The sequence below is a fragment of the Anomaloglossus baeobatrachus genome, chromosome 5, assembly GCF_048569485.1.
Source record: "Anomaloglossus baeobatrachus isolate aAnoBae1 chromosome 5, aAnoBae1.hap1, whole genome shotgun sequence".
Taxonomy (NCBI): Eukaryota; Metazoa; Chordata; class Amphibia; order Anura; family Aromobatidae; genus Anomaloglossus; species Anomaloglossus baeobatrachus.
The window spans coordinates 514005285-514028523 of record NC_134357.1 but is presented as its reverse complement, the minus strand read 5'-3'; the positions used below and the strand labels follow the sequence as shown (position 1 = coordinate 514028523).

Genomic DNA, 23239 nt, shown 5'->3' with positions numbered 1-23239 from the left:
AAAATGGTTTGAAATACTTCGCCCAACCTCCCCCCGGAAGTGTTCTGTTTATGGCTGGCTGCATGAGGGTGGAGACCTTAACCCCTTCACCCCCGGCCACTAAAATACCGTAATGACCGGGCCATTTTTTGCAATTCTGACCAGTGTCACTTTGACAGGTTATAACTCTGCAACACTTCAACGGATCCTGACGATTCTGAGATTGTTTTTTCGTGACATATTGTACTTCATGTCAGTGGTAAATTTAGGCCGATATTTTTTGCATTTATTTGTGAAAATTTAGGAAATTTTGCGAAAATTTTTAACATTTCGCAATTTTCAAACTTTGAAAATGTATGCTTATAAATCTGAGAGATATGTCACACAAAATAGTTACTAAATAACATTTCCCACCTGTCTAATTTACATCAGCGCAATTTTCGAAACATTTTTTTTCGTTAGGATGTTAGAAGGGGTCAAAGTTCATCAGCAATTTCTCATTTTTCCAAAATTTTTCCAAAATAATTTTTTTTAGGGACCACATCACATTTGAAGTGACTTTGAGAGGCCTAGGTGACAGAAAATACCCAAAAGTGACCCCATTCTAAAAACTGCACCCCTCACACTGCTCAAAATAACATCCAAGACGTTTATTAACCTCTTAGGTGCTTCACAGGAACCAAAGCAACGTGGAAGGAAAAAATGAAAATTTTACTTTTTAACACAAAAATGTTACTTTAGCCATAAAAATGTCATTTTCACAAGGAAGAGAGAAAGTGCACCATACAATTTATTGTGCATTTTCTCCTGAGTACGCTGATACCCCATATGTGGTAAAAATCAAGTGTTTGGGCGCAAGGCAGAGGTCGAAAGGGAAGGAGCACCATTTGAATTTTTGAACGCAAAATTAGCTGCACTCATTAGTGGACGCCATGTCGAGTTTGAAGACCCCCCCTGAGGTGCATACACAATGGAGCTCCCCCACAAGTGACCCCATTTTGGAAACTAGAGCCCTCAAATACATTTTTCTAGATGTTTGGTGAGCACTTTGAACCCCTGGGGGCTTCACAGAAGTTTATAACGTTGAGCCGTGAAAAGAAAAACAAATTTTTTACCACAAAAAACTATTGCTTCAACTAGATACCCTTGTGAAAAAAAGCTATCAGGAAAAAATCCACCATAAAACGTATTGTGCAATTTCTCCTGAGTACGCAGATACCTCATATGTGATGGAAAGTAATTGTTTAGGCGCATGGCAGGGCTCAGAAGAGAAGGAGCACCATTTGACAGCAAAATTGGTTGGAATCATTAGCGGATGCCATGTCACGTTTGGAGACCCCCTATGATGCCTAAACAGTGGAGCTCCCCCACAAGTGACCCCATTTTGGAAACTAGACCCCTCAAGGAGTTTATCTAGATGTTTAGCGAGCCCCAAGGGGCTCCACAGAAGTTGATAATGTTGAGTCATGAATACAATTTTTTTTTTTAACACAAAACTGTTACTTGAACCAGGTAGCTTTTTTTCACAAGGGCATCAGGAAAAAATACACCATAAAACGTATTATGCAATTTCACCTGAGTACGCAGATACCTCATATGTGGAGGAAAGTAATTGTTTGGGCGCATAGCGGGGCTCAGAAGAGAAGGAACACCATTTGACTTTTCAAACGCACAGACGCGGTGCACTGATTGGCCGCTGCAGGACGCACGGTCGGATGAGATACAAAAAGCGTCGGGAATACGGAAAAAAAAAAAAAGTCATGCCAAAAATTGAGCAAGGATGCCGATCCATTATGTGCATCCCTGATCAGTGCTCGGCGGGACGCATGGACCGATACGATACAAAAAGCGTTGGGGATACAGAACAAAAAGTCACGCCAAAAGTTAACCACGGATGCAGATACGTTATCTGCATCCCTGATCAGCGCTCGGCGGGATGCACGGACGGATGCGATACAAAAAGCATCAGGGATACGGGAAAAATAAAAAGTCCCGCCGAAAACTGACCACGGATGCAGATACGTTATCTGCATCTCTGATCAGCGCTCGGCGGGACGCACAGATGGATGAGGTGTAAAAATGGACAGGGGATACAGAAAAAGAAAAACAAAAAAAAAATTATACTCACAGTACCCAGAGGATTAGCAGGAGGATAACTGACTAGAGGAACTGCAGGAGGAACAGAAGGCAAGCGAGATGGACAGCTTTACAGGAGGAGCAGGCAGGACGTTGGACAGATCAGCAGAAGACCCAGGAAGGACCCAGCGATGGAGGCAGATGTGATCGGGTCAGTGAAGACCTCGGACGACCCGGTGAAGGCAGGTAAGAGGACGTCGGTGGCAGAGCAGAGGGGGAGGGGGAGAGGGATACTGGAGAACAGAGGCAGAAGGAAGGAAACAGAATAGAGATCACAGAGAAGGCAGGCAGATCGCGTCGGGGGCAGATCGGGATGTCGGGGGCAGATCAGAACGTGGGGGGGCAGATCGCGGGGGGGCATGGGCAGGGGCCATCGTGGGAGCGTGCAGGGGCCATCGCGGGAGCGCGCAGGGGCTGCAAGGTGAGCACTATACTCACGTGGAGCAGGAGCAGTGACATCAGCGGCGGCGCAGCAGCAGCGGTGGCGTGGTACCACAAGTACCAGCCAGTGCACGCTGCAGACATGTTGGGAGAGGGCTCGCATACCAGCACAGGCCTGGGGAGGGCGGCCACCTGCAGATCCGACCGCCCCACTGCACACTGATTGGAGCGATTGCGCGTCATAGCACGATCGCTCTAATCAGTGCTGCAGGGGCTGGGGGCGACATGTTAGAGCTCCCGCTATGATCTGCTACAGCACCTCATAGCTGGATCTCACAGTATCGCACTAATTCAGGCATTATTTTTGCCGAAATCAGTGCGAACGATGTGGTTGGCGGTTCAGATTTGAACAGCCAATCACATCGATCGTCGATGGGGGATGGCGATGCCACCCCCCTGGGGTCAAGTAAAGGTCCCCTGCTGTAAGAAACAGCACTGGACATCACTTGAAAGCCGTTGCTATGGCCACGGCAATCAAATGAAGTTTAGGCAGTAAAGTTACGTCCCTGGTCGTTGTCACGTTAAAATAGGACGGAACTTTACTGCCCTCGGTCGTGAAGGGGTTAACTGCCCAATTAGTGACTTCCATTTAGGTTCAGGTCAGGTCCATAATCGAACTATATCTAAAGTCGGGCTGAAGCTGCAGAACCTAACTTCCACAGGTCCGCTCATCTCTAACAAAGATGGAAGACATATTTACCAGGAAGGGTCTCAGGATGAGAAACATATATACCAGGAAATTGGACATTTATAATAGGAAGGAGCCCAGGATGGGGGACATATTTACTAGGAATGAAAACGGGATGGAGGACTTGTATATCACAATGGGGAACATTACTACATAATAATGAAGAAGTAGTGTGGGCAACACGCATGTCTCTATAGGATTCAGAATGCTACAAGAGTCCATACATCTGTCCAACAACCTAGGAGGGGGGGGGAGCAGGTCCAAGTTTTGTACCTGGCCCATCAGACTCTAGTTACTCTTTTGCTGTTATTTGTTAGAGAAATTTCAATGAGAGAATTGTATCCAGACTAGAAATGTGATACACCTTTTATGCTGACAATAATTGAGACATTTTATACGACTAAGGTATCGCAAACAGTGAATGGGATCTGGAGCTAGCTATATGGTCTATGGCCGCTGAAAAAGCCCCAGGGGTGGATGGACTTCAAAGGAAAATAAGTCTTAAGTCATATATATATATATATATATATATATATATATATATATATATAATATATATATATATATATATATATATATATATATAAGACATATCAGTTACCAAAGGCAGTGGAAGGGTTTAATAAACCTATGCTTGAGATCCTTACCATCTTCAGTGCAGAATACCATGGTTGTGGTCTTACCAAAGCACAGGAAAGATGTCCCCTTACCAGGAACACACTGACATGTCTATCTTTTGACAGACTATTTCTAGAAAATGGGAAAAGTACTGTCCAATAGCTTGAATACTATTATCCATTATCAATCATCAGAATTAAACAGCATTTGTGCTTGTAAAACCCAACTAAGTTTCCTAAATCTTCTGCTCCAATCAGATAACTACAGGAGTAGGGCCATATTCTCATTGATGCTGCATAAGAAGGTGGACGGTGTTGAGTGGTCCTACCTACAACTGTAACTAAATCACACTCGGCAGGTTGGTTGCAGGGCCCAAGGTTTGTTTGTATTCTAATTTCTCTTTTACAAATTTTAAACAAAAAAATACATATACATATATACACACACATACACTTCTTCCCACCATTTTGTATGTGCTGTCAGATAGCCCAATTTAGATTCTAATCATGTATTTAAATTTCACGGAAAATACTCTTATAAATGTGTCCCTGCTATGTACTGTGTAATAGTTCTGTCTGACTGTGCAGGAATATGGTCTGATCATATCACATCTCCGGGGCAGGGGAGAAAGCAAAAGAAAGTTATACAGACAGAACAGCATGGGATCACAGCTGATTCTTTATGTGAGGTAAAACAATTCTCAATCTGTTTTGAAGTAATATTTCACCTCAAAGAATCAGCTGTGATCTTATGCTGTCCTGTCTGTATACTTTCTTTTCCCCTTGCCCAGGAGACATGCAATGATCAGACTACGTTCCTCTACAGCAGGGGTCTCAAACACGTGGCCCCTCAGGCTACTTCGTGCGGCCCCCAGGCCTGTGCCCCTGGTCACTATCGCAGCCGGTGCAGGGACCGCAGCCACTGTCTGCGCTTTGTTAGATGAATGTTTTGCCGGTGTGCGCTCTCAGAGTCCAGCGCTCTGCGCGCGCAGCGCCGGCAAAACAATCATCTGACAAAGCGCAGACAGTGGCTGCGGTCCCTGCACCGGCCGCAATAGTGACCAGGGGCATGGGCCTGGGGGCCACACGAAGCAGAGATGAGTCAGCCGAGGGAACGCGGGACAGGTGAAAAAAGAGTGTGTGTGTGTGTGACGGCACATTAACCCCTTAGCGACCTATGACGTCATGGCTCCCTGGTACTTAGGGACCCATGACGTACCCAGTATGTCATGGCGAGATCGCGGCCCCGGTGTCTGTGATTGCTTTGCATTGCAAATACCTTAGATTCGGGGAAGAGGGGCCCTCAGGAGGGGTGGTGTCTCCTCCCCGGACCTACGGAGGCTGTGATTCGCTGAGCGGCGTTCGTCAGCCAATCACAGCCACTGGAGTTGTGACGCCCAGGACAAGCCAGGGGTCACAGGTAATTACACCACCACACCCTACACCCCGGTTAGGTACATCTAAGCTAGACCCAAAAATCCTTGTTTCCTTCCTCCAGGGGCTGATGTTCACACCAGGGGGTGGGCCAGGCGGTTGGTCCCGCCCACCGAGGAGTTCACAGTCCTGGAGGCGGGAAAAGTGAGCAGATTAGTTTGAGAGGTGAAAGTGTGAGGAGCAAAAGTGGTAGGAGAGCAACTAACTGACAGCGTCCGGGTGTGTGGCCCGGACAGAGACAGCAAGGTTAGCAGACGGCGGTGACAGTCTGCAGGAGTGGCCTATCGGAGTTACCGTAAGGACCGTGGACGGGCAGTGGCCCGGCGGTACCGGACCGGTACACAAGGAGAAGCCAGCACCATCGGCAGGGGCCTTTCAGACCCCGGCAAGGCTTGGAGTCGCCGTGAATTTGCCAAATCCGTCAATGAAGGGGACCTCCTGGGTTTCCAAACAACTAAGTCCCGATTGAAGGCAACAGTCCGACCGAGTGAGAGGGACACCGCCACCACCAAGGCATCAGTTCCTCAGGTCCAGCGCCTGCGGGCAAAAAGGGGGCTCCTCCGGCCCATATCCAAGCCGGGGAGCGGGTTACCGGTGGGAACCCATTGGAACCAGCAGCAGTACTTAGGTGCAGGGAAAGGACAGTCACCGTTAACCTACCGGGGAAAAGTATCAGCAGCCGTCTGTGGGACCCGTCTTTCCAGCCGTGTTTTACCGAGAACTGTGTCATCGTCTCAGGCTGAGTGAGTACCACCGTGCTGTGCGGCACAGCGCTGCCCCCGCGACCCTGCACCTCACCAGGCCCCGCAACCCGCCTGCCATCACCCATCCTCGCCCCATCACTGGGCCCCGGGACAACCAACCCCTACCCACGGAGGGGAGAACTAACAACTCAGCTGCTCCCTGTCACCGCTCCCGGGATCCCCCTACAGAGCAGCGGTGGGGTCACCAAAATCACCACAACCGTGGGTGGCGTCACGGACAATAACCAAATCCCCACCACCAATCAACCCCTTTCACTCAAAGGTGAGGAGCGCCGCTCGAGTCCCCGGGATCCGGCACACCGCTCGAGCCACCACCGAGCAGCAGCAGCCGGACCCGAGCAGTGGGAGAGCGCGGCGTCCCCTCCTCCGCCCGCGACAACTTGGCGTCACGAACAGGATCTTACCGCTCTGCCGTTGGGTAGAGGTGCGCCTTGTGACCGCCGGAGGGGTCCAGCCGAAAAATTTCAGAAGCCGCCATCTTTGGCGCGAAAGGTTCCCGCTCGAGCGTCTCCTCGAGTAGTGGAGACGCGAAGGCCAAAACCCTGCCCCGATAGAGGAGGAGCCGGAAAGAGGCTAAGGGGGACGAAATGGTGGCTGGCTGCATGTGAGCGCGGCTATAAGAGCAGGGACGCCAGGACCCTGCGTCCATCTTGTTCCTGGGAGAGGCCGCCAGCAAGATGTTTATGCCGTCCCGAAGCACCGTGGCCCCCGCGCCTGGAACAGCGGCGTGGGTGGAAATCCGGACAGCGCAGCTCTACCAGAGGCTGCAGGTCAAGATGCAGCTCCTCTTGGAGGAGTGGGAGACCGACATGGCGGAGGTCATAGCGACCGTGCAGAGACGCGAGGAGGAAGCTGCGGAAGGGAGGGTGAGTGACCCACGCCCCGATGCCCTTAAAGGGCCGGTCATTGCGGCTGCGGGACCCGGTCTAAACCCTCTCACCCTGCTGCCTCCCTCGCCACCCGTCCCGGAAGCCGTGACCCCGCCACTAGGCCCGCTGCCACCACAACCGGTAGATACCCCACATGCCCGCCCCGGCGGGCCGACCTGTAGCCGGAGCCCGTAGCCGACCGGAGGTGCTGCCGTGGAAAGCCCCGAAGCCCGAACCGGAGGCGTCCCCCGAGAAATCCCCTGAGCCGGAGCCGATGGACCGCTCCGTAAAGAAGGCCCAGCAGCGGAAAGCCCCTGTGCCCATCCCCCACGCCTCGGACGAGGTAGCGCCGGGTTGCCGCTGCAAGGCGGCGTCCAAGGCCATGTCACCGCGGGACCTTCTGCCCAGATCGCCAGCAGTGGGCAGTATCCAAAAGGTCTCGCGGGGCCCGACCCATGCGCCGGAACTCGCAGCAGCCCCGTACTGAGACAGGGAGCCGGTACCGTTGGGCCCAGAAATTGAAGAGAGGAAGAAGGCGGAGTTGGTGGCCCGTGCATTCCGGGAGAAGGAGAGTCTCCGCCAGGCAACCTTCCGCGTCCGAGGCCCGCTGTATGAGGGGCAGGTGAGGCGGTTTGATGTCCGCCGGGGCTATGGATTCATTTCTGAACCGGGCCTGGAGGCCGAAGTTTTTATAGCCCGGTGGGATGTTAATGCTCACCTGCCAGAAGAGCACCCAGGCCGTAACCTGATGCCGGGAGATCTGGTGCAGTACACCCGGCACTGTGGGGAGAGGGTTGGTTCGCCCTGGATGCAATGTTGAGGGGCAGCCAGGAGGCCCGTGTGAGCACCGCACCCCCTCCCTCAGGTGATGCCGAGGACTCCGAGAGATGGCAGCGGAGCACCGTTGTCACCGTCCCCGTTGGGACCGTCTGTGTTGAAAAGTTGAAAAGTTTTGAAAGTTCTGCAAAATGATAAGAAATGATTAACCGAACATTTACCTGATTAATAGCTGTGATTTGAAACCGGTCGTTGCCGGCACCGTTGTCCCCGTGGGGACCATTCTAAAAAGTTGCATAAGGAACTTCTTATGGACAAGCCTGAGAACTTGCAGGGCAACCACAAACATTAGTGGCATGTAAATAAGTGTTGTTGTTACAGCTTCCACAGTTGCCGCCTCCGGAGAGGCAGATTGGAGGAAGGGCCCGCAGTGGAGCAGGCTGGGGCCCAGCCACCACAGGAACCGGTGGCAATCCTCTGGGGGTTTCAGGGGTTCCCCATGGACGTGGGTCCCCTGAAAAGGACAGAACCCGCTCGGGCAATTTGTGCAGGACTGGGGTCAAGGGGTGCTGCCTGTTTGCTAGGGGCAGCATCAGGGCCAGGTTGCTTGGGTGGGAGAGAGCGGAAGCCGTAACAGTTTTGAAACCGTTGAAACCATTTAAGTAAGAGTACCTCCCGATGTGGGAAGAAGTTATTATAAATGTATTGTGTGTTACAGTTTTTTCTATTTTCTACAGTTAAAAGAAAAATAAAACTGGTGTTGGATGGGCAGCCCGCGGACGGTCTGCATTTTGCTAAGGGGGAATGTGACGCCCTGGACAAGCCAGGGGTCACAGGTAATTACACCACCACACCCTACACCCCGGTTAGGTACATCTAAGCTAGACCCAAAAATCCTTGTTGCCTTCCTCCAGGGGCTGATGTTCACACCAGGGGGTGGGCCAGGCGGTTGGTCCCGCCCACCGAGGAGTTTACAGTCCTGGAGGCGGGAAAAGTGAGCAGATTAGTTTGAGAGGTGAAAGTGTGAGGAGCAAAAGTGGTAGGAGAGCAACTAACTGACAGCATCCGGGTGTGTGGCCCGGACAGAGACAGCAAGGTTAGCAGACGGCGGTGACCGTCTGCAGGAGTGGCCTATCGGAGTTACCGTAAGGACCGTGGACGGGCGGTGGCCCGGCGGTACCGGACCGGTACACAAGGAGAAGCCAGCACCATCGGCAGGGGCCTTTCGGACCCCGGCAAGGCTTGGAGTCGCCGTGAATTTGCCAAATCCGTCAGTGAAGGGGACCTCCTGGGTTTCCAAACAACTAAGTCCCGATTGAAGGCAACAGTCCGACCGAGTGAGAGGGACACCGCCACCGCCAAGGCATCAGTTCCTCAGGGCCAGCGCCTGCGGGCAAAAAGGGGGCTCCTCCGGCCCATATCCAAGCCGGGGAGCGGGTTACCGGTGGGAACCCATTGGAACCAGCAGCAGTACTTAGGTGCAGGGAAAGGACAGTCACCGTTAACCTACCGGGGAAAAGCATCAGCAGCCGTCCGTGGGACCCGTCTTTCCAGCCGTGTGTTTTACCGAGAACTGTGTCATCGTCTCAGGGTGAGTGAGTACCACCGTGCCGTGCGGCACAGCGCTGCCCCAGTGACCCTGCACCTCACCAGGCCCCGCAACCCGCCTGCCTTCACCCATCCTCGCCCCATCACTGGGCCCCAGGACAACCAACCCCTACCCACGGAGGGGAGAACAACTCAGCTGCTCCCTGTCACCGCTCCCGGGATCCCCCTACAGAGCAGCGGTGGTGTCACCAAAATCACCACAACCGTGGGTGGCGTCACGGACAATAACCAAATCCCCACCACCAATCAACCCCTTTCACTCACGGGCGAGGAGCGCCGCTCGAGTCCCCGGGATCCGGCACACCGCTCGAGCCACCACCGAGCAGCAGTAGCCGGACCCGAGCAGTGGGAGAGCGCGGCGTCCCCTCCTCCGCCCGCGACATAATGTTTTAGCCATTGAAAATGACTGAAACATTGAAATCCAGCCATATCAGTACAGCTGTAGCACTGATCATTGGCTGGAGCTGAGTGACCTCAGTTTTATCCGCCCCCAGCTCTGATTGGAGAAATCGGTCACAAGGCCGGTCTCTCCAATCACTGTGGATCTGTGGCCAGAGACCACCCCCTCAGCTTCACTCCGGCGACTGTGGAAGCTGAGAAGAGCGATCAGTAAGTTATAGCCACTGCCCCCTTTCAGCCACCCCCACATTACTATAGGATGGGGACATTACTATAGTATAGGGACAAGGCGGGCACATGACTACAGGATGGGGACAAGGCGGGGACAAGGCGGGCACATGACTACAGGATGGGGACAAGGCGTGCACATGACTACAGGATGGGGACAAGGCGTGCACATGACTACAGGATGGGGACAAGGCGTGCACATGACTACAGGATGGGGACAAGGCGTGCACATGACTACAGGATGGGGACAAGGCGTGCACATGACTACAGGATGGGGACAAGGCGTGCACATGACTACAGAATGGGGACAAGGTGGGCACAGTACTACAGAATGGGGACAAGGCGGGCACATGACTACAGAATGGGGACAAGGCGGGCACATGACTATAGGATGGGGACAAGGCGGGCACATTACTATAGGATAGGGACAAGGCTGGGGACATTACTATAGGATAGGGACAAGGCTGGGGACATTACAAGGATGGGCACAATACTATAGAATGGGTACATTACTATAGAATGGGGACAAGGCTGGGGACATTACTATAGGATGGGCACAGTACTACAGGATAGGGACATTACTACAAGGGGACAAGGATGAGAAACATTACTATAGGATAGGGATAAGGCTGGGGACATTACAAGGATGGACACATTTCTACAGGATGGGCACATTATGATAAGATGGGGACAAGGCTGGGGACATTACTATAGGATGGGGACAAGGTTGGCACATTACTATAGGATAGGGACATTACTGTAGGATGGGCACATTACTATAGAATGGGACAACTATATGATGGGGACATTATTACAGGACAGGGAGATTGCTACAAGGGGACAAAGATGAGGGACATTACTATAAGATGGGGACAAGGCTGGACACATTACTACAGGATGGACACATTACGATAAGATGGGGACAAAGCGGGGGACATTACTATAGGATGGGGAAAAGGATGTGACATTACTATAGGATGGGGACAAGAATCAGTACATTTCTGTGGGATGGGGACTAGGATGGGGCACATTACTACAAGGGGACAAGGATGGGCACATTACAACAAGATGGGGCACATTACAACAAGATGGGGAACATTACTAAAAGATGTTGGCCAAAATTTCTATATAGTGAATTGTAAGACCATTAGTTACAAGAAAGGGATAAAATGTAAAAAAAAAAAAAAAAAAAAAAAAGCATGACTTATCAAAAATTTTATTTTTTATATTTAGGCAAAGAATGTGCACATTTATTATAATAAACAAGTGAAAAATGTTCAAAATCAGTGATCCAAAGGTGTGTAAAAAAAAAAATAAATAAATATATGGTACCAATAAAAATGTCACTTTGTTCTGCAAAGAATGTGGCCCCCCAAATTATTTTTTTCCTCTGTGCGGCCCATATACCCAGCCGAATTTGAGACGCCTGCTCTACGGTAAAACACATCTATTAGTAGTAGTACATACTACGGGAACATTTAAAAGATTATGTCATCACTGGAACATTTTTGCTTACACATCCAATTGTATAAATTATTTGAATTCCAATATCTTTGGATTAAAATCTACTTTGTTTGTGAGACAATCCCTTTCAAGAAAAAATATATTAACAACAAACAAAAATGGTTTGTTACTGAGAAATTGCAGTAGTAAGATAATATTATCCTGGCTATCCAATACCATAGTGAGAAAATAGGATGACCTCTGCTCCTTTAAGAACTAATTAAGAGAATGTAGTAGGACCAATAAATGACTCGCAATAGTCTAGTATACTTCAACTGAAAACAATTTTGGAAATTACATGTAGGATTCAATTGACAAAAAAAAATAAATTGTCAAATCTCCCACATGCTAAACATTTTTTACATTATCCCCTCTGTGAACTCTCTGATGTGTAACAAGATTTGATTTCTGGTGAAAACATTTCCCACAATTTAAACATGAATATGGCTTCTCCCCTGTGTGAATTCTTTGGTGTGTAACAAGATTTGATTTTTGCAGAAAACACTTTCCACATTCAGAACATGAATACAGTCTCTCCCCTTTGTGAATTCTCTGATGTTGCACAAGATTTGATTTATCGTTAAAACGTTTGCCACAATCTGAACATGAATATGGCTTTTCTCCTGTGTGAATTCTCTGATGACTTGCAACATGTGATTTGTGCTTAAAACATTTCCCACAATCTGAACATGAATATGGCTTTTCTCCTGTGTGAATTCTCTGATGACTTGCAACATATGATTTGTGCTTAAAACATTTCCCACAATCTGAACATGAATATGGCTTTTCTCCTGTGTGAATTCTCTGATGACTTGCAACATGTGATTTGTGCTTAAAACATTTCCCACATTCTGAACATGAATATGGCTTCTCCCCGGTGTGAATTCTTTGGTGTGTAACAAGATTTGATTTTTGCACAAAACACTTTCCACATTCAGAACATGAATACAGTCTCTCTCCTTTGTGAATTCTCTGATGTTGCACAAGATTTGATTTATTGTTAAAACGTTTGCCACAATCTGAACATGAATATGGCTTTTCTCCTGTGTGAATTCTCTGATGACTTGTAACATGTGATTTGTGCTTAAAACATTTCCCACATTCTGAACATGAATATGGCTTCTTCCCTGTTTGATTTCTCTGCTGTGTAACAGGATTTGATTGATTTGCAAAAGGTTTCTCACATTCTGGACATGAATATGGACTTTCCAGTGTGTAAATTTTCTTTCCTTTAAAAAAAATTGTTTTGTCAAAATATTTTCCACATTCTGAACAAATAAAAAGCTCCTCCTCTGTATCATTTTTTTGAGCCTCTATGAGGGAAAAGTTTTTCCCATACTCTGTTCTTGAAATTGGCTTCTTTGCTGTAAGAGCATTTGGATTTTTATTTTTCCTAATAGACTGTGATGAATCAGAAGGTTGGACTTGTTTACAAGGATCAGATGACTGATCTTCACTGGGAAAGGATAAAGGAATATCTGGAGAAACAGCTTTTACTTCAAGGGTATCTTGTGTGATATTAAAGTCATCAGATGTAGAAAATGAAGTCTGTTGTCCCTCTGATCTCCTGGTACAGTCATCTGCCAAAAAAGAAACCAAATTATGGGAAAAAAAAACCTTTAAAAATTATAATTTTACATAATTTGTACATAAAATATTGATAGAAATCTCAATTCAGTAAGATAAAAACTGTTCACTATGTAACAGTAGACCTTAAATCACAGTCCAGTAGATCATGATGTTATGCTTCCCTTGTTATTTTTTTTATGGCTTTTTATTGTAATATTTGGGAGGAAAAACTGTTATCTAGCCCCAAATTATACCAATTAAAACTTTTACTCATCCAGCAAAAACCAAGCCCCTCACTTAGGTTTACACATATTTTGCCAGTAATGGACCCAAGTGGTAGTTCAATGTCTCTCGAAAAGCAACATGACTTCCTTAAATTAATACAGCAATCCCCCCTTCATAAGAAGAGATTGCTAGCGATCGTACCCACCCGTCAGTTGTGCGACACGGGCATATCGCTGCCCGTGTCGCAGAACCATCACATGCACTAACCTGCCCTGCGTCGTCGCTCTGGACGGCGAACCACCTCCTAAGGGGGCGGGTCATGCGGCACCACACGGCAGGCATCCAATAGAATCGGAGGGGCGGAGATGAGCGGGATGTAAACATCCCGCCCACCTCCTTCCTTCCGCATTGGCGGTGGAGACAGGTAAGGAGATGTTCGTCGCTCCTGCGATGTCACACAGCGATGTGTGGTGCCGTAGGAACGACGAACAACATCGCTAATGAGAAGAAAATGATTTTTGTTTCAGGACTACCTCTCCACGGTAAACGATTTTGGTCGCTTTTACGATCGTTTAAGGTCGCACATAAGTGTTACACGCTACGAAATTGTTAATGACGCCGGATGTGCGTCACTAACGATGTGACCCCGCCGATAATTCATTAACGATATCGTAGCGTGTAAAGCCTGCTTTAGCCATACAGTGTGCCCAAACTACAATTAGCATCCATGTCTAGCATTGCTGTAGTGGGAAGACCTCTCTTAATTTCTGTTGTGCTTGTCTCCAGAAGCTCAAGCTGGACACTATGTATTGGGAACTAAAATACCATGTTTGTAATTTCCACTTTGCAACATCCAATATGTGAAAAATTACAAAACGTGCCTATGGGGTCAAAGTAGTCACTACAACTATAGATGAATTCCGCTTTATGGAGTTTACTATTCTAGTTTTTTCCCGCTCTGGCATGTTAGGAGATCTGCAGACTATTCAGCAAATCTGTGTTGCAATAGCCAAATGGCCACACCTTCTAAACCCTACAAAATGCCCAAATATTAATTTACAATCATGGATAGGGTATTGTTGTCAGGAGAAATTCCAGAAGAATATGTAAAGTAATTTTTTCCTTTTTTTTTTAAATATGAAAAAAAAAACAACTTACTGCTAAACAATTTAATCCTTGTAACTTCCTAAAAAAAAAAAAAAAAAAAAAGAAGAGTAAAAGGGACATTTGAAAACCCAAAAGTAGAAATAGGGGAAATACTTATTAACCATTTGTTTAAGGTTCTACATATTGAGAGTTTGAAAATAATTAATTCTTCCAAATTTTTATCCAAGTTTAGATACTTTAATATCAAATGAAATTAATTAACCAATAAAAGTAGACTCAGTTACAAAAAAAAATATTTATATATTATATATTATCCCAGTGATTCTAAGAAGAAAAAAGTAGAGATATTTGGTTTTCGGGTGAAATTTCAGAATGACCCTAAAATGCCCGTTAACCTTTTCTGGTGCACTTAATGTGACCTTCTCTAAACTGTTGAATTGACATGTCCAACTGTTCAATGTTTCAGTACTTTTTAGACAACTTGCTGTTCTCTAACAAGGAACCTAATGGCAACATTCACAAGTGTTTGATCCACGAATCACCCAATAAATTTCAGGGTTGCTATGTAAACAGTCCTCCTCATCACGCTGTTCATATTTTGACATCATAAGACCAAGATGACACCTAACTAACAGTTTTGCCATTCCGAGGCTTCAAGCAGAATGCTCTCAGACAGAAGTAGCGACTGAGCTTAAAAGTGTCATCAGCAGGTTGTAACAGGGATACGGAGAGACTGGAATAGTCACACAAAGGCATAGAAGTGAACATCTTTTGGCCACATCCCACACTCATGATCACTCCATTGTGAAAAATGCCCTTTGGAACCAGATTATGAATGTCACGTAACTTCAGGAACATTTAAGGCAGGTGAGAGGGACAGTTTTAAATTAAATTATTCAAAACCATTTAAATCAGTGTGGTCTGTGTTGCAAGGGTACCTGACCCCTCTTGCATGGGCCGTGGAGCATCTGTGCTGTACGTGGGACTAGTGGGCATCAGTGCTGTTCACTGACGAAAGTCTATTCAAACTGAAACAATGGCTGCCAATGATGTTGGAAATGTCAAGGAGAGTGCTATACATCAGCCACAGTTGTCATCAGATGGCCCTCTCAAGTATCCATAACAACTTTTTGTGAGTAGGATATCTACTAAAATAATCTCCCTCAACTCTGACAGACAGTCTTCAGTAATGATTTAGCAATTTGCCAATCCAAACAGATCTTAACTCCTTTATCACAGGGCAATTTTTCAATTTCACACTTCTGGCTTTTTTCCTCTCCTTTTTCTAAGAGCCATACATTTCCTTTGACTTGCCATATTAGGCTGCTTTCGCACATCCATTTTTTGCTGAAAAAACGCAACCTTTTTTTGCCGCCGGTTGCGTTTTTTTTCCGCATAGACTTGCATTGGTGGTGTATTGTGCCGCATGGCCTTGCGTTGCGTCCGTTTTTTGCTGGCATATTTAGCCCATGCGGCGGCTGGATGGAACGTTGCCTGGCACTTTTTTTGTGCGTCGGAAAAACCGCATCGCGGTAAATCGGCGCGATTTACAATGCAAGCCTATGGACGCCGGATGCAGCGTCCTGCGGCAAAAAACTCATCCAGCCGCCGGATGCGGCTTTTTGCACTGCGCATGCTCAGTATCATGCCGTATCCGTCAAAAAACGGACGGGCCGCATGGAAAAAAACTTATGCAAGTTATGCAACAGATCCGTTTTTTCCGCTGCATAGGTTTTTGAGCCGGATTGAGCCGCACTGCAAAAACCGGATGTGTGAAAGCAGCCTTAGGGATTTTTTTTTTTAGTGGATAAATTGCAGTTTTGAATTACACCATTTATTTTACCATACAAAAAATGCTGGGTGGAATGAAATGTGGGAAAAAAAAAATTCTGATATTGTCTCTTGTTTTATGGTCTTCATTGTATTGTAAAACCATCAGAATGTTAGTAGGATTATAGTGATATTAACTTTTTTTAGTGGTGAAAAATAAAATCATATTGTTATTCTATTTTTTTTTTTACACTATCTTTTTGAGACCCAAAATGCTTTGGTGTGCCGAGGTTACGGTTTCCTTTGATACTATATTCGGGTTCATACAACATTTTTATATTCCATATTTTTTTTTTTATTCTCAGGTGGGTGCCAGTGCATGAGCGCAGCAGAGAGCTTTCCATTTACATACAACTGTCATACGCTGACAACGGCACCGACATAGGTAACAGCACTGATTGGAGATCTTTTACTGTAAGGGACAAAATCCAAAAGGTTTTTTTTGAAGACATATTACAGAGTGAAAGAGACAATATTAACGTCGTCAACATTAAAAGTCTCCATTGCCTCTGCCAAATGTCTGATATCTAAGTTTAAAGGTCACCAGGGAATAGATACTCAGAGAAGGCAAACACACATATCATGCATAGGAAATCTGTAGAAGTAGAAGACAATAAAAGAAGCAAAACGGTCATAGAAGTGAATTTTGGTCAGAAAGACTGGACCTCGTCTTGTAGTGACCATATGATCAGATTCAGCAGCACAGAAGGGAGAGAAGGTAGATTCATTCATTCAGTAAGATACCAGGATTCTAGGAAGGCAAGATGGTGACTACTTGGTCGTGATATGGCTGAACTACAGCACTGAGAAACTAGCCAGAGCCGGTAACCGAGAACAATATGTGATTTCTCTGCATTTAGTGGTCACTACTCACCTGTGCGGTTATCTGTAGGAATCTCCTCTTTACACCGCTCATCACCCCTCACATATGTCTCTGTAGTATTAATATGACTCAGATCTTCCCCCTGAAACAAAGATTGTAAAAGTCACAGACAAATGGAGAAATCTCATCTACGATCAGCTCTAATCCTGCCATCTCCACCATTCTCATAACACAAGTATAAAACATGTAATACTGGTGGATAAAACAAGACTGAACACAAGACCTTCAGAGCCGTCTACACATCACATGAAGATTTCATGACTCCTTCTCTCCATCTACCTGACAATCCTGAGGAACATCGGGATCTTCTTGTTTACAGTCTTGTGGAAGAAGAGGACGGGGACATCTCTCTGGTGTTGTCCTCTCACTGGATAGAACTGGAGGAAACACAAAAGGGGCTGAATTCATTCTTTACATACAGATAATTATAGGCCGTGTGTATTTAGTCCTGTCTATTACCTGGTGACGTGAGGGGCTGGGGATCCTCCATCATGACGTCCTTGTACAGATCTCTGTGTCCTTCTAAATACTCCCACTCCTCCATAGAGAAATAGATGGCAACATCCTGACACCTTTTAGGAACCTGACACATACAATGATACAGTCATCCCCCGATCCCTTCATAGGGCCACTGATTAGCTGTAGGGATTAGGGGGTTCATCAGGACTCACCAGAAGAAAAAAAAAAAGACTGGCAGGGGAACCAGATTCAAGTTAGTCTGCAGTTAGACGTTAGCTATTAGATATTCATTCATCTATGCTGCACCAACTGTTTTAAAACCAACTGATCATACATAATTTTTATTTTGATCAAGGTACCCTGGACCCCAAGTGCTCAAAATGAACATCTCAATGTCCTGAATAATATTTGCTAAAAAAATGATCAAGCCTATGTGTAGTTAAGAAGTTATTCACGTAAATCTGTGTTACATAATTCAATACGCGCATAATCAAACGCACTTAATCGTACATAAGTTTAATTTCAAAAGAGGTACCTTGGACCACAAGTACTCAAAATGAACATCTCAATGTCCTGAATAATATTTCATAGAAAAATTATCAAGTCTATGTGTAGTTTAGAAGTTATTCACGTAAATCTGTGTTACATAACGCTATACGCGCATAATCAAACGTACTCAATCGTCCATACGATTAATTTGAAAAGAGGTACCCTGGACCACAAGTGCTCAAAATGAACATCTCAATGTCCTGAATAATATTTGACCGAAAATTTATCAAGTCTATGTGTAGTTTAGAAGTTATTCACGTAAATCTGTGTTACATAACGCTATACGCGCATAATGAAACGATGCTGAAGTTGGTTTCTTATTCGTCAGTTTCTTATTCGGCAATTTAGTTTTTTCAGTTTTTTATGCATTTATCAACAAAAATAACACATCACAATAATAAAATACAATGCACTGATGTGCCCTAATATACATACACTCAAACTCAGCTGTGAAAAATATAAAAAACTGGCAAAAAAATGGGCATCAAAGTATGTTAGTGAAAGGGTTAAATTGCTTTGGGTCACTGATCTAACACCACAAGTACATATCTAGTGATGCCCCTAATCAAACTCAAGTGACTCCAGCCTGGCCCAAAGGGGTTCTGGGCATCAAAACTGGCATCAAACTGGGCACACAACCAATTTTTACAGATTTGAATAAGTAACTGGTGTTTTTGAGGGGTTAAATGGCTTTGGGCCACTGATATCACACCACATTTACATACCTAGTGATGCCACACATCAAATTCAGATCACTCCAGCCTGGCCCAAAACAGGTTCTGGGCATCAGAACTGGCATCAAAGTGGGCACACAGCCAATTTTCACAGATTTGAATAAGTAACTGGTGTTTTTGAGGGGTTAAATGGCTTTGGGCCACTGATCTCACAACACATTTACATACCTAGTGATGCCACACATCAATATCAGATCAGTCCAGCCTGGCCCAAACAGGTTCTGGGCATCAGAACTGGCATCAAAGTGGGCAAATGGCCAGTTTTCACAGATTTGAATAAGTAACTGGTGTTTTTGAGGGGTTAAATGGCTTTGGGCCACTGATCTCACAACACATTTACATACCTAGTGATGCCACACATCAAATTCAGATCACTCCAGTCTGTTTGGGCCAGGCTGGAGTGATCTGAATTTATTGTGCGGCATCACTAGTTATGTAAATGTGGTGTGAGATCAGTGGCCCAAAGCCATTTAACCCCTCAAAAACACCAGTTACTTATTCAAATCTGTGAAAATTGGCTGTGTGCCCACTTTGATGCCAGTTCTGATGCCCAGAACCTGTTTGGGCCAGGCTGGACTGATCTGATATTGATGTGTGGCATCACTAGGTATGTAAATGTGGTGTGAGATTAGTGGCCCAAAGCCATTTAACCCCTCAAAAACACCAGTTACTTATTCAAATCTGTGAAAATTGGTTGTGTTCCCAGTTTGATGCCAGTTTTGATGCCCAGAACCCCTTTGGGCCAGGCTGGAGTCACTTGAGTTTGATTAGGGGCATCACTAGATATGCACTTGTGGTGTTAGATCAGTGGCCCAAAGCAATTTAACCCGTTCACTAACATACTTTGGTGCCCACTTTGATGCCCATTTTTTGCCAGTTTTATATTTTTCACAGCTGAGTTTGAGTGTATGTATATTAGGGCACATCAGTGCATTGTATTTTATTATTGTGATGTGTTATTTTTGTTGATAAATGCATAAAAAACTGAAAAAACTAAATTGCCGAATAAGAAACTGACGAATAAGAAACCAACTTCAGCATCGTTTCATTATGTGCATATAGCGTTATGTAACACAGATTTACGTGAATAACTTCTAAACTACACATAAACTTGATAATTTTTCTGTCTAATATTATTCAGGACATTGAGATGTTCATTTTGAGGACTTGTGGTCCAGGGTACCTCTTTTCAAATTAATCGTATGGATGATTGAGTACGTTTGATTACGCATGTATATCGTTATATAACACAGATTTACGTGAATAACTTCTGAACTACACATAGACTTGATTATATTTTTGGCAAATTTTATTCAGGACATTGAGATGTTCATTTTGAGTACTTATGGTCCAGGGTACCTCTTTTCAAATTAATCGTATGGACGATTGAGTACGTTTGATTATGCGCGTATAGCATTATGTAACACAGATTTACGTGAATAACTTCTAAACTACACATAGACTTGATCATTTTTCTATGAAATATTATTCAGGACATTGAGATGTTAATTTTGAGTACTTGTGGTCCAAGGTACCTCTTTTGAAATTAAACTTATGTACGATTAAGTGCGTTTGATTATGCGTGTATTGAATTATGTAATAGAGATTTACGTGAATAATTTGTAAACTACACATAGACTTGATAATTTTTCTATTAAATATTATTCAGGACATTGAGATGTTCATTTTGAGCACTTGGGGTCCAGGGTACCTCTTTTGAAAGTAAACGTATGTATGATTGATTACGTTTGATTATGCGCGTATAGCGTTATGTAACACAGATTTACGTGAATAACTTCTAAACTACACATAAACTTGATAATTTTTTTAACAAATAATATTCAGGACATTGAGATGTTCATTTTGAGCACTTGTGGTCCAGGGTACCTCTTTTCAAATTAAACGTATGGACGATTGAGTACGTTTGATTACGCGCGTATATAGTATTATATATCTTAGAATTTCAAATTCATATAGAAACCTTGAGACATTCATTTTGAGCACCTGTGGACCAGGCACCTTGATCAAAATAAAAATTATGTATGATCACTTTGTTTTAAAACAGTTGGTGCACCATAGATGAATGAATATCTAATAGCTAACGTCTAACTGCAGACTAACTTGAATCTGGTGGCAGGGGACACAAGCAAATAAAACATACACATATTAGGCCATATACAACACAAGCAGTTACTTCCTCACAGTCTGCAGCTGAATACATTTCTCAGACTGATCTTCCATAACACTAATTCATGTCTCTTTTACTGACACTGGAATCAGCCTTCACAATACTGCAGGAGATATTCATTACATGTGAGATGAGAAATATCTATTTCAGGATGAAGATGACATCTTCATTTTCTACTACAGCTCCATAAGCATATCTTGACAGAGCCCTTCACTGATTACATTACCACCATATTTGTCATTCATGCTGCCCTAGGCACTTTAATGTGTCACACTCCCCTGCTGGTCAGACTAAAGGGCACTTTACACGCTGCGATCTCGCTAGTGAGCGTACCCGCTCCCGTCAATTGTGCGTCACAGGCAAATCGCTGCCCGTGGCGCACAACATCGTTAGGACCCATCACACATACTTACCTGCCTTGCGACGTCGCTGTGACCGGCGAACCGCCTCCTTTCTAAGGGGGCGGTTCGTGCGGCGTCACAGCGACGTCACTAAGTGGGCGCCCAATAGAAGCGGAGGGGCAGAGATGAGCGGGATGAACATCCCGCCCACCTCCTTCCTTCTTCATTGCGGGCGGCCGCAGGTAAAGTGAGGTTCCTTGTTCCTGCGGTGTCACACATAGCGATGTGTGCTAGCGCAGGAACGACGAACAACCTGCGTCCTGCAACAGCAACGATATTTGGGAAAAAGACAGCGTGTCAACGATCAACGATAAGGTCAGTATTTTTGATAGTTAGCGGTCGCTCATACGCGTGACGCAACGACGCCGCTAACGAGAACGGATGTGCGTCACGAATTCCTTGACCCCAACGACATCTCATTAGCGATGTTGTTGCATGTAAAGCGGCCTTAAAGATATGTGCACACAACATTTTTTTCCTGTTACCCGTCTATAAAAAAAAAAAAAAAAAAAAAAAAAAGAGAGCTAAAACTCTGAAAAGACTGGATATATAACCTGCAGTGTAAAATGACTTGCTGGTCATATGTTTAGTCTTTTGAGCTTCTTTTAACCACTTCAGGTTTGCAAAGATGTGAAGAGGTTGAATGAAGTGACCCATCTATTCCTCAGGCGACTTTCACATGTAAGCTGCTCACTAGTTTATTTTACACAATCGAATTAAGAAATGGTCCCCAAAACAAGTCAGAGAAGCAGACTGAAAAGAAGCAACAAAAAAAAAAAAAGAAAAAAAAAAAAAAAGACGATCAGCACAAAAGACACCAAAGTGTCCTGAAGACTCTTCCGCCTGACAAACCCGCAGAATTTGCAGATGTCTGTCTAAAAGACATTATGGTCACATACCCTTTAGATAGGAAAGCCCTCTAATACACAGGCTAAGGTTGTCAGAGTCCACCAGTATTGACAGATTTGGGCCACAGTCTTATGTGTATGGGGGCCTTTGACTGATGAGGTTTGGGTAAATTAGGATCCAGCATGTCAGATTTAGGCTGTGTGCCCACAGGGAGAGTGTCCCGCGGATATATCCGCAGGAGCTCCCAGAAATCCGCAGCACAACTTTGTCTGTTTTCATGCTGCGGATGTGCTGCGGATGTACAGCGGAATGTCCTGCAGATATGCTGCAGGCATTCTGCATTGAGGATACAGTACCATGGCTTCGGCACTGCATCCTCAATGTAGAACAAGTGCTGGAGTGATCAGGGCGTTCATACATACCTCCATCACGCAGCACTTCACTTTCTGGCCGTATATGCACTGTGCAGGAGAAGGTGGGCGGGCCTGAACTAGCTCCGGCTGTCACATGACCGAAGCTCGTGCAGGCCCCGCCCACCACCTCCTTCCTGCTCCTGGCTCCACTGCGCTCCTCTGCACTGGAGGAAGTGACTCCAGTGTCTGCTATCAAGGCAGGTAAGTATAGGACCCTGTGGAGAAATCTGCAGGAATAATTCACATGCTGCAGATTTTTACTGCAGGGAAATTCGCATTATTTCCGCTGCGGAAAAAAGCACAGTATGAGGACAGCAGTTCCAAAATGCCATAGAAATGGCTGGGGATTCGATGTACTGCAGATTTTTGAAAAATCCGCAGAATTTCCGCGAAAAAAATTGCGGCAGATTCCGCAAATTTTCCGCAGCATGGGCACATAGCCTTAGGATGGAAGATCCTTATATTCGCTACAATGATAACCCACCACACGTCTGACAGTGGCTCTCCTGTATATGGGAGTGTGACGCCCTGGCAAAACCAGGTAGTCACAGTTAGGCCCCCGCACTACACCGCACCCTCACTAGGAAAC

At 45.5% G+C, this 23239-nt stretch overlaps 1 protein-coding gene across 1 annotated transcript in view; it reads right to left on the bottom strand.

The window, feature by feature from the left end:
- LOC142312863 (uncharacterized) overlaps positions 1-23239 on the bottom strand; it is a 402852-nt gene that overhangs the window by 201676 nt on the left and 177937 nt on the right. The window contains exons 7-8 of the mRNA XM_075351849.1: positions 21111-21128; positions 11807-12586 (exon numbers count right to left, since the gene is read on the bottom strand). Of these exons, the coding sequence (XP_075207964.1) occupies positions 11807-12586; positions 21111-21128 (798 nt within the window). The remainder of the gene's footprint in view (positions 1-11806; positions 12587-21110; positions 21129-23239) is intronic.